At 34.3% G+C, this 12,546-nt stretch overlaps 1 protein-coding gene across 1 annotated transcript; it reads right to left on the bottom strand.

Moving 5' to 3' along the window:
• Nucleotides 1-10,677: 10,677 nt before the first annotated feature.
• On the bottom strand, nucleotides 10,678-12,458 carry LOC133676336 (bidirectional sugar transporter SWEET10-like). The gene is made up of 6 exons (XM_062097999.1): nucleotides 12,303-12,458; nucleotides 12,110-12,146; nucleotides 11,804-12,014; nucleotides 11,551-11,712; nucleotides 11,353-11,472; nucleotides 10,678-11,206 (listed from the first exon to the last, which is right to left on the bottom strand). Exons 1-6 carry the CDS (start codon nucleotides 12,343-12,345, stop codon nucleotides 10,928-10,930), a joined length of 852 nt encoding a protein of 283 aa, XP_061953983.1. The 5' UTR covers nucleotides 12,346-12,458; the 3' UTR covers nucleotides 10,678-10,927.
• Between the last annotated feature and the right edge of the window lie 88 nt (nucleotides 12,459-12,546).

Below are 12,546 nucleotides of genomic sequence, written 5' to 3'. Positions count from 1 at the left end.
CAATATGTTATAGGTTTTGAATTCATGATTAAATTAACTTTTTCTCTTACAAAACATATTATTAATGCTTGGATATTTTTTTGGCATTCAAAAAAAAGATTAATTTGACTCATTTTCTTTTGTGTTTTTTTATTTATTACCATCCAATTCAATGAAAAAATGATTCCAAGAAACAGAGTTATTCAACATAACTTGGTCTATTATCACAAATGATTATCAATTATTTAATTAAGTGCATGCATAGAGTTTTTAATTTGTGATTATAATTTTTTCTTGGTGCCAAAAATGACATTGTAAATGCAAAAAAAGACCACGTGATTGTTTTATAGAAATGGTATTGATTATATAATCATATATTATTCCATTAGTTATATAAAAATTACAATAAATTCAAGTATCTTTGAATTAATTGTAAATATATATTATATTGAGCTTTTAACTAAAAGATTACAAAAGTTTAATTTATTGCTTAAAACTATTTGATTTTTAAGTTTTAGGAATGGATTAACGTTATCTTGAAAACCAAACTTTAACCAAAGTAAATCCACCCAATAAATTCTTCGATTGCCAGGTTTAGGTTCAATTCAAGTTCATAAAAAAAAGGATGGTAATAATTCAAGATGGAAAAACCATGAACACCCCTGGAAATTACAGCACACATCAATAAGATAAATTATCTATCCTCCTTTTTAAGAGACCTTTAGTATTTCCTTTCTGAGATATGATGATGAGCAGCACGCAATCAATGCATGATTATGCTTTTAGTGGGATTATCATCAATTAATTGACAACCTTTTCGAATGATTATCTGTCGGATACTTCAAACAAAATGCGATGTGACGCCCAAAACATTTATAATTAGCATAATGGAAAAAAATATAAAATCTCGAACGCATGAAATAAAAACTTTCCTAAAAGATCATGTCTTGAATCAAGTATATTTCAGCAACAGATCCATGATTTTATATCCTTCAATGATGAAGTAAAGTAAATAAATAATATTCATTTTTTGTTCCTTATTTTTAAATAAATAAACAAATTTCCAGTATGCAAGTAAGAAATAAAAAAATAATTTATAGCTATAAATTCATAGAAAGTTGGGAAATTATTTTAACAAATTGTTTATTTGCTTCTTTTTTCTTGAAATTATTTTAACAAATTTCTTCAAACATGTCTCCCTTCTTTTTAAAAACTAAAACTCATAACAAACTAGGTTGAATATATATATCCAAAGTAAACTATAATATTTTTTTTTTATTAAATATCAATACAATAAACGCTTGCTTCTAATATTATTAAATCACTATATATAGATTGTAACAATCCAGTCTAACATGTTATATATTATTTATTTTAAGTTTTACTGTCCTCATAATTTTATTTTTGGTGATGAAAGTTCACTTCTAAACCTAATATTTCAAAATATATAATATATATTAGCAACTACTACTAATAAAACTAGTTTTCAAACCCTATTCACCGATATGAGATATTATATAGATTCAGTGTTTTTATATTAATAAACAAAAAAATCAAATGCTGCCTTCAATCGTGATGATGAGGTGGGTATTGTCTTATCTTAAAGTGGCTTCGTTTAGGGGAATCTGACAGAAATCGGGAGCGGAGCATGACGTATATCGTTATAGAGATCTAAAGTGGCTGATCCTAATCACAGAGCTGGCATATATACGGGCCACAAGTCTCCAGGTATCTTGCGATCTTTCTGACATAGTTTCTTCAGATACACACTGTTTTTTTTTTTTTCTTGCAAAAAGCAAGTGCTAATATTCTTGTAAGATAATGACAGTTGCATGGAAATTATTAATAAAATCACTTGGAACAGATCGGTTCTTCCAATGTCCACTTAATTCAGGACCAAGAGAATTTTTAACAATTTTTTTTTATTTGTAAATAGTGATTCATATTTGATGAGATTCATGTTTTTTACTTTTGTATGTTGTGCATCCAGAAACTCAGCCTAGCCAATTGTTGAGAGGAGGAGAGAAACAGGGTTAAACAGTAAATTCCCCATTCAATTTGTAAGGGTTTTTTTTTTCAGTGGCTATGGCCTAAATAAAAAATAAATAAATTTGGAATCAGATTATGATATTTTTAAGACATATTTATACTAATCTAATAATATTCCAAAAACTGAAAAACATGACCATATCATTAGTGCAATATTGCACATTTTCACCTAGAAGAATTAAAAAGAATTAATCCTTAAATAACTCATCAATTTTATATTATCATAAACTCTCTTTTAATTATGTTCCAGATTTCAAAATTAATTCTAACAGTTTCCTCTTATGGACATTACCTCTCAACACATCAAAAATATACTATTTCTAGCTTCTGCAAAAATTCTGGACAATTGAATATTTGTTATATGCATATGCAGCTCATCAAGCCAGCTTGAGGCACGAAGAACTTTTCACCCTATAAGTTCAAAATTTCAAGCTGTGTGTTTTCCGGCACCAAAAGTCATTTCCCTGCAAAACCTTACTCAAATTTATACAAACATGATATGCAATAACGAAAGAAGGGCTGATCCCTACCCTCCCCAACTTAATTTCCTACGCAAAGAATTAATAATATATACAACCGGACCAATCCCATAAACTATGCCTTTTCTATCCTTCATCAACAATTTTATATTTCTCAAAAGTTCGTGTAACGTATTTATCCAAAGGAAAAGAAAAATGCTATGACGCTCACACACCACGAATAACTCTCTTTCTTTTACAATATATTATTTTAATTTCTTAGGGTCCATGAAGCTATTTATCTAAAAGGAAATGTACTATTATGAGTTTCAACTAAGGCTAGGATTTTATTAAGATGATCTCTACAGGTTGGCATGTAAGTAAATCAGCAAGTTATCTATTGCTCGTCCTCCAGATTGTGGATGACAGGATCGAGAAATTGCTATTATTTTTTTGTCATTTTATGTGCCAAATTAAGCAAGCCAGACCTTCATCAACAAGACATGCGAGCCCCACAGTCTTTCGTAGCTATAATGATGGTCCTCAATAGGGATGCCGAAAGTGAACAATGCATGAATGTACTACTTCCTATATGGAATTGATGAATGCCAAAGATGCTCAAAGTGTATCTGTTAAGGAAATCAAGCACTAGTTAGGCAACAAACCAAATCAGCACTGAATAGGTAACAAACTTGTAATTGAATCGTTAATTATTTGTTTCCTTGTTTGTAAATAATTAGGCTTGATTATAGGCAATAGTGCAAGATCCTGATGCAGAACTATCAGTATATATTGTAATCTTTTTGTTGATTGAAATAATAAGAAGAATATTATTTCTCTTCATGGTATCAGAGCAATAGTCTAGGTATCAAAATAAAACACAAAGCCTTCAGCCGACTCCTATGGCAGACCAAGGAAGCACAGCAGCAGGCGTAAGATGGGATCATCCCAATCATCAATTTTATCTTCACCATTCAGACCAACCTGGCGCTGTTCTTGTGCCACAATCCCTGGTTGAAGACAACTATAGTACATGGAGCCAATCCATGACTATGGCTCTAACAGTTAAAAATAAGATTGGGTTCATAGATGGCTCAATGAAGGAGCCTGATGAGAAGAAATTTGATGAACATCAACAATGGAACCGATGCAATAATCTGGTGAAAACTTGGCTATTAGGATCCATGTCCAAAGAAATTGCCACAAGTGTCATCAACTGCAAAGATGCCAGACAGATGTGGCTTGACTTACAGGAACGATTCTCGCATGTAAATGTGGTTCAACTATTTAATGTTGAGAATGAAATTCATGATTGTGTGCAGGGAAACATGTCTGTAGGGTCTTACTTCACAAAGCTAAAGGGCCTATGGGATGAACGTGATGTACTTTGCACTTTTCCAACATGCACTTGTGGGGCAATCAAAGAAGTAGCTGCATATATGGAGACACAGAAAACCATGAAATTCCTCATGGGTCTTAATGATTCATATGTAGGTGTTCGCAGCAACACTCTGTTACAAGATCCACTACCCACAGTAAACAAAGCATATTCACTGGTCATTCGCCATGAGAAACAATCAGAGGTGACAACCAGGAAAAGCCATGCTCAGCCTGAGGCTGCTGTCTTCGCTGTAAGGAATTCAAACAATGAGATTGAAGCTGAACTGAGATGCTTCAAGTGTAACAGAACAAACCACACTGCCAAGGATTGCCGTGCACATCTCAGATGCACCTTTTGCCGCTGGAAGGGACATACAGCAGAATATTGTCGCAAAAAGAAAGCAGTGACTGAAGCTGAGTTTAATGCGACAATTTCCAAAGGCAACCAAGTAGCATAACACAAGAATGAAAGAAAGGAGATGGGTTTTCCCTTCACAACTGAAGAATGCAAACAGATACTCAGCATGCTAAAGAATAAAACAACTTCTGCCAATCATGTTAGTAACTGCCCAACTCATGATGAACTCTCGGGTAAGGCCTTTTCACTCATTTCTAATGGCAACAGAAGTACATGGATTTTGGACAGTGGATGCACAGATCATATGATTTCTGATCAAAACCTGTTCACATACTCAAGACCTGTCAATGGCCGCACTGTTGAATTACCGAATGGGTCAATAACACAAGTAACTCATATTGGCAGAGTTAATCTATCCTCTGATTTAATTCTTGACAATGTTTTGTGTGTCCCATATTTCCGATTGAACTTAATTTCAATTAGCAAGCTTGCATCTGATTCCTCTTGTATAACCATCTTTCTAAACCAGTTTTGTGTGATTCAGGACCTACGTTCGGGGAAGATGATTGGGACGGGAATTGAAAGGGAGGGTCTATATTTTCTCGACCAAGCCAAGAAAGGAACATGCAACCATGCCCAAACTCTTCATCCGAACCTTTGGCATCAACGTCTTGGACATCCCTCAGCCAAAGTATCCCAGTTATTTTCCAAAGTTAATTCTTGTTCTCACGACAAATGTTTAATTTGTCCGTTAGCAAAACAAACAAGACTTCCATTTTCTTCAAGTTCCATTACCAGTACATCTCCATTTGATTTAATTCATGTTGACATTTGGGGTGGTTATAAAGTTGCTTCTATTTCAGGTGCAAAATATTTTCTCACTATCGTTGATGATCACACTAGATGCACATGGATTTATCTTATGAAACACAAATCAGACACTAAGGATCTTCTAGTCAACTTCATCAACATGGTTGAAAATCAATTTGATTTCAAGGTCAAAATTATTCGTAGTGACAATGGTCTTGAATTCAAACTCGAAAGCTTTTACGCTAATAAAGGTATCATTCACCAAACTAGTTGCATTAATACTCCACAACAAAATGGTGTTGCCGAACGTAAACATAGACATTTGTTAAATATGGCACGTGCTTTACTTATTCAGGCCGGTCTTTCTCATCAATTTTGGGGTGATGCTATTCTTGCTTCCGCTTACCTCATCAATCGCACACCAACCCCCATTCTCCACGGAAAGACACCATATGAAAAATTATTTAACATAATTCCCAATTATTCACACTTACGAGTATTTGGTTGCTTATGTTTTGTTTCCACTCATGCACAGAGTCGCTCCAAATTTGATCCTCGAGCATCTAAATGTATTTTTCTTGGGTATCCTTATGGGAAAAAGGGATATCGAGTCTTTGATCTAGCTACAAAACGGGTCATAGTATCAAGGGATGTCGTTTTCTTTGAAGATATGTTTCCTTCCCTCACACCAAGTGTTGGTACTTCTCCCACTCCCAATTCATTTTTACCTTTTGACATAGACTTTGCACCCCCTCCTCCTATTACCCATCAAACACTCAATGATCTTCCCTCTCCAGCCACCCCTACCCCACACATACTTGATTCCTCACAGATCACTCAACCCGACTCTTCCCCTATTCCCACTCAACCTCTTCGTCGTGGCCATCGCTCGATTACCACTCCTTATCTACAGGACTTTCACCTCGGCATGACCCTCCCTTCAAGGACTGAACCGTCATCCTCCACAAACTTGGTTCACACTTCAGGTACTGCTTATCCTCTCTGTTCCTACTTATCTTATACTCATCTTTCTCCCAATCATAAAGCTTATACCACTCAACTCACCCTTCTCAAAGAACCTACCAGTTTTTCCCAGGCTGTTCAGCATCCACAGTGGCGTGAGGCCATGCATCTTGAAATCGCTGCTTTACAAGCTACTGGAACTTGGAGCCTGGTTCCCTTGCCTTCTCATAAACGGCCAATCGGCTGTAAATGGGTCTACAAGATCAAGTTGAAAGCTGATGGGACAGTTGAACGGTATAAGGCCCGGCTGGTGGCTAAGGGATACAGCCAAATTGAAGGAGTTGATTACCAGGAAACCTTCGCCCCTGTCGCAAAAATGGTCACTGTCCGTGTCTTACTCAGTGTGGCAGCTTTGCATGGTTGGCATCTCCACCAATTAGATGTCAACAATGCATTCTTGAATGGCGACTTGGATGAGGATGTTTACATGTCACTGCCTCCTGGCTTCGGACGAAAGGGGGAGACACGAGTTTGTAAACTCCATAAATCCCTATATGGCTTGAAACAAGCCTCCAGACAGTGGTTTACCAAGCTGTCCAATGCACTCAAGGCTGCAGGATTCCACCAGTCTTTATCTGATTATTCTTTGTTCGTCCGCAGCTATCAGGGTAACTTTCTAGCATTACTGATATATGTGGATGATGTGATATTGGCTGGAAATAATTTGCAGGATATAGAGAACACCAAGCTTTTCTTGTCCAGACAATTCATGCTGAAAGACTTGGGACAACTTAAGTACTTCCTTGGCATAGAAGTTGCAAGATCACGGAATGGGATCAGCTTGTCACAGAGAAAATACGCCCTCGATATTTTGAATGATACAGGATTTTTGGGTGCCAAGCCATCCCGGTTTCCTTTGGATCAAAATGTATCATTAACACAATCTGATGGGAAGCTCTTGGAGGATGGATCAGCATATAGAAGGTTGGTTGGAAAGTTGATATATTTGACTATAACTAGACCCGACTTGACTTATGCTGTGCACATCTTAAGTCAGTTCATGGACAAACCTCGGCAACCCCATCTAGCAGCAGCTCATCAAGTCCTCAAATATATCAAGCAAACACCTGGACAAGGCATCATGTTACCATCCACGGGTAACCTTCAGTTACAAGCATTTTGTGATGCTGATTGGGCTCGTTGTAAGGACACAAGGAGATCAGTTACCGGTTATTGCATTTTACTTGGAGGAGCACCTATTTCTTGGAGGACCAAGAAACAGACGACGGTATCGCGTTCAAGTGCAGAGGCAGAATACCGCTCTATGGCTGCTACATGCTGCGAAATTACATGGCTGAAAAATATTTTAAAGGACTTGAAGATAAATCACACACAGCCAGTGACTCTATTATGTGATAATCAAGCAGCAATACACATCGCATCAAATCCAGTCTTTCATGAGCGAACAAAGCACATCGAAATAGATTGTCACTTGATACGTGAGAAGATTCAAGCAGGAATGATTCAGACATCCTACATTCGAACTACACAGCAACCAGCAGACTTATTTACCAAGCCATTAAGCTCCACACAGTTTGAGAATTTACTTAGCAAGTTGGGTATAATTAATATACACTCCAACTTGAGGGGGAGTGTTAAGGAAATCAAGCACTAATTAGGCAACAAACCAAATCAGCACTGAATAGGTAACAAACTTGTAATTGAATCGTTAATTATTTGTTTCCTTGTTTGTAAATAATTAGGCTTGATTATAGGCAATAGTGCAGGATCCTGATGCAGAACTATCAGTATATATTGTAATCTTTTTGTTGATTGAAATAATAAGAAGAATATTATTTCTCTTCAGTATCTGCTGTACTTTTGTGGGGCTTTGTCAACTTATTAGCATGTGCTCATTGCTCTTGTTTTAATTGAATCCACTTGATCATAGATACTTTCCATTCTCAAGTAAATTGCTTTAGCTTTTGCTCTTCCAGTGCCGATTGAGTTTGTATCCATCGTATCGCAGTGCAAGAGTCCCTGGAAACAAATCAGAGAAGAAAAAAAGAGGTTCATCTAAATCTGAATAGTGGAGAATAGTAGATTCTAGTTGTGCTACGCTGGTGTCAAATGACTGGAAAGTAAACACAGTCCAATTTAGTGGCACATAAATGTACTATTTCACTGTGTAAAAGTTGTTCCTTTTCGTGAGTGACGATAATATCTTCCAGAAAAAAAATTAATTTAATATTTTTTTTAAGTTAAATATACTTTTAAAACACAACCAAGTAGTTTTAATCACAATATCAATATCAAACAATTCTTAAATAAAATAGGCAGCTCCATCCCATCTTATACAGTTCAAAATAAATTAGGGTTTGTTTTCTCGTCCCTTAAGTTCTGAGGAAATATTTTGGTATCTTTAATGGGGTACGTCAAGGGGTGGATTCCACTCTCACGCAGTCTTATATAAATTGCTTCCCACCGGCACTGGATGAAGGTGGGTTTCCCTAAGCCTTACATATATAAACACAGTGAGCAATTAATTAATTTTTGCTGATATTTTCTGCTGTGTTATTTGAATACTCGAAATTTTCTGATTGAGATCACTGCACTAGATCATATCATGCACTGCGCAGTGTGTTAAAAATGACTGCCTTTTGTCCATCTAAAAAGTTCTTAATTTTGACACTTTCCCGTTGGATAAGTTGAGATAGGTCTGGATGTGCATTACAGTACTGCTCCCATGTAATGGATTCCTTATGTTTCTCACTTTTCTTTTTTGTTTTTATATCATCTCTCCTCCTTTGGAAAAAGGTTGGATGGACATGGCCTTGAGGTGTGCTAGAAACTGCAAAATCATTTTGATTTAGCTTTTATTACATAAAGTTTCAGAACTATAAGCCCGTCAATTAAATTATATAAGAAATTCATGCACACGTAAAATTATTTCCTGTGCTTCATCAGGAGTGCTTGCCGTGTTGTTCGATCATGTATCATAAACAACGTGATCCACAAAAATAAATTTTTATTCTTTTTAAAATATAATTAAGATATTGCTCGACTATCTCTATCTTTTCTTTTATTGCTTACGTACAGAAAATACAAAAATATATCTTATCAAGTCTCTTCCACTGTCTTATTATATGACTGTTTAATATTTTTATCATCCAATCACAAACAGTAAACACGACATCATCCTTCCAGTATCTATCTATATATATCTTGGTGAATCATTATGTCGCTTTACTTCAAAAGTATCCTCCTAGAAACAGTCCATTATATAATTTATATTAATTTTTAATATATATTTTCGAATCAAATCTTTTTTACTTTTAGAATTTATATGGAATCACACTAATTTTTATTAATTAAAATAAAATGATGAGATTTTAACTTATAATTATTTAATTATTAAAGCTTTAATAACATATTAAATAATTATTTTAATTTAAAAACTTAAACGTGTAGATAAGACTTAAAATATGATTTATAGTAATATTTAATTGTTACTAATATATTAAATCTTTGGTTATAAAGCAAAGTTGAAGCCTAGATTTTTGAGAAAAAAATAAAAATGTTAATTAATTAACATATATTATATAGAAAATCACCACAGATCAAGCACATGATCCCTTGTCTCTTGAATAAAATCATGCAACCGTCATTCAAGCCTAATATCAAGCCTGTAAAAGCAAATAATTCTCAATGTAAATATAGTATAAATGTTAGGCGTAATTTTAACTTTATTTCTAAATTTAAATGTGCAATCCTCTATATATATATATATATATATATATATATATATATATATATATATATATATATGTTAATTGTATTATTCATTGTGTGGAAAAACATTATTATAAAGATTATCAGCAACATTACAAATCTCTAAAGTTTTCTATATTCATCATATATCTCGTTCCAACATAAAAAAAAAAACCTTTCTTTTAGCATTATTATTTTTCATATTATCTCCCATTATAAGAAAACACACTATAGTAGCTAATATTTATAACATGAGGGTTCATCAATTAATTTAATGAATGAGCTTGTAGTTCAATGCCAGCTCGCACGACTCATGTGACATTAATAAGAAATTTGCTTTAATTCCAAGTACGAGATATATGTTCTCATTTTCATGATATTATTTATTATGGACGCCACTTCTAAGATATAAGCTGCCTTGGTAGTCACCGGTCACAAAATCCCTCTCTCTACTCTATGTTGGATGCTGTTTACGTCACAAATATAATATAAGAATTGTTAATAACCTGGGCTAGGGCTAATCCACACTTGACCTATATAGTTTTATCCGGTTAATTTAACAAGTAAATTTATAATTTTAATTAAAATTTATTAGTTTTCATTAAAAAAATATTATTTTTAATAAAATTTAAATTAATTTCAATCAAATCAGATTATCTTAACCCGAATCTTATACCAGGTTCACCTATGTTATTTTAATAACTATAAAATAGGTCCTTTTCTTATGATTTCCCTAAAAGTAATCATTTGAAAGGAGTAATTATTAATTAACACAAACATTCCAATCAAACAGATAACATGAATATATAAATTATTATATATCAATTCTCCAACTTATGTGTCCAAATTAGGGTGACGCAAAAAGGTAATTTCCAAATATTATAATATATTAGGGAGACACAAATTAAATACATATAGATTTTTACTCAAGTTCTTTCATAAACGTGAAATATTACAAAAGGATTGGGAGAGATAGAGGAGACGGAGTATTTTACATGAATATTCTTGGGAAGAGATTGATAACATGAGGCGTTCACTAATAAAGGAAGACATAAAAAAGAGCAAGCTCACGACCACAACATGCATATATATATATACACAACTTTTTTTATTTTTTTTTAATTTAGTGCACGCGTCCGTTGATCAGTACTTGAATGTATTAAATCTTGTTGGTGGCATTCGTGATTTCCTGGGTTTGCTTGGTTAGTTCCTTGGCAATTTGATCTTCAAATACAACTTTCCCGCTATCATTCAGCTGTGGTATCAGAATGTTTATCTCAGAGCAGATTGCTGTGCCCAACTTTCTAATGTCTATATTGTGTTCATGAGATAACTCCTGAAGTTTAGGCTCCACCACCAAAATTTTCATGGGATTCCTATAGATTACGTACAGGACCATCTGGATGATACCAAATAAAAACCCCAATATGTTTGGAACCTGTTGAGGTAGCCGTAAAGGAAGAAATGTTAATTAAAAATAAATAAAAGCATAAGTGTAAAGTTGGTGTTTTAATTGATTTTCCTCCTTTTCATTTCTTTTAAAAAAAAAAAAAAACTTTTATGGAAATTCCATATTGAACTTACAGCAACAAACTGGTCTTTCTTTAGATAGCCATAGAAGAACCACATGACTGCACTCAAAGTGAGGAAGAAAGACAAGGAAAAAGGCATGAACTCCACGCTCTTTGTTTTTATAACTTCTCTCTGCAAGATTCAATCAAGTATTAGGAAAACAAATATGTGCCAGAATGGAAATTTGAGTTGCGTACTCAAATTACTCACCACAATGAAAAGAGGGGCAACAAACACGCAAAGAGAAAATATCATGCAAATCCATCCAAGAACTTGGACACGTTTTTGGCCTTGTGTCAGGAATAGAGTTAGTACACATATGAGACCGAACCCAAAACTATTGAACAGGAGGAGAAGTTTGAAGGTGAGAATCTGCACCAAATAAATTTCTTCATATTAGGACGCCAATAATGTGAGAAGGGTTTTAAGAAATAAGAGATCAGGTGAAAGTAGATATACATACTTTGTCCTTCTTGGTGGCATAGAGAAGGTAGACAGTAATATAGCCGAACTCCATGAAAAAGGCAAACGTATTGATGGTGATGAGAAGGATGGCATCCTCACTAAAAATTGCATAGAACAGCCAAAGCATTGCGCTGAATAGGGCAATCACATATGGAATAGATTGAAACCCTTCGCTTGTTTTCTTCTTGTAAATTTTATAAAATGTTGGCCTGTGATATGCATGATCAATTCTCACTAGTTAGCTCGTAGATGGTAATGATACAAAAGTACGTAGAGAATAATGTTTGCAGAGAGAAAGACTTACAGAGGAGCAAGACAGACCAGACAGGAGATGAGGTTGCCTGTATAACATTGGCAGCAAAAAAGAAAACCAAAAAAACATCAACGTAAATTCTTCTACGAGTTGTCGAAAAGAAAATATCAGATCGAAATATTATCCATAAGAAGAATAGAAATTGTGGGGAAGTTAAGAACGAGACGGGACTTATAATTTATACCTAAAAGACCGAAAGCTAACATCCATGTCAAATGCAAAGCCATCTCTCTACCACAAGAAATTAAGAAATTAAAGTCAATATTCAAGTCTGTCTCTCTGAACTCTCTCAGACAGTTGTGTTTCTCAAGAGAGACTCTTGGTATGCTGTATTCGTGAGCAACGGCTATGAAACGATATATATAGCAAAGAAGGGAGATAATCATTAAACAAGTGGAACTAAATAATATTGAATATCATGTACCAAT

The sequence above is a fragment of the Populus nigra genome, chromosome 16 (genome assembly GCF_951802175.1).
Source record: "Populus nigra chromosome 16, ddPopNigr1.1, whole genome shotgun sequence".
Classification (NCBI taxonomy): domain Eukaryota; kingdom Viridiplantae; phylum Streptophyta; class Magnoliopsida; order Malpighiales; family Salicaceae; genus Populus; species Populus nigra.
Note: the sequence above shows the minus strand (reverse complement) of the source record. Positions and strands in the feature narration are given on the sequence as shown.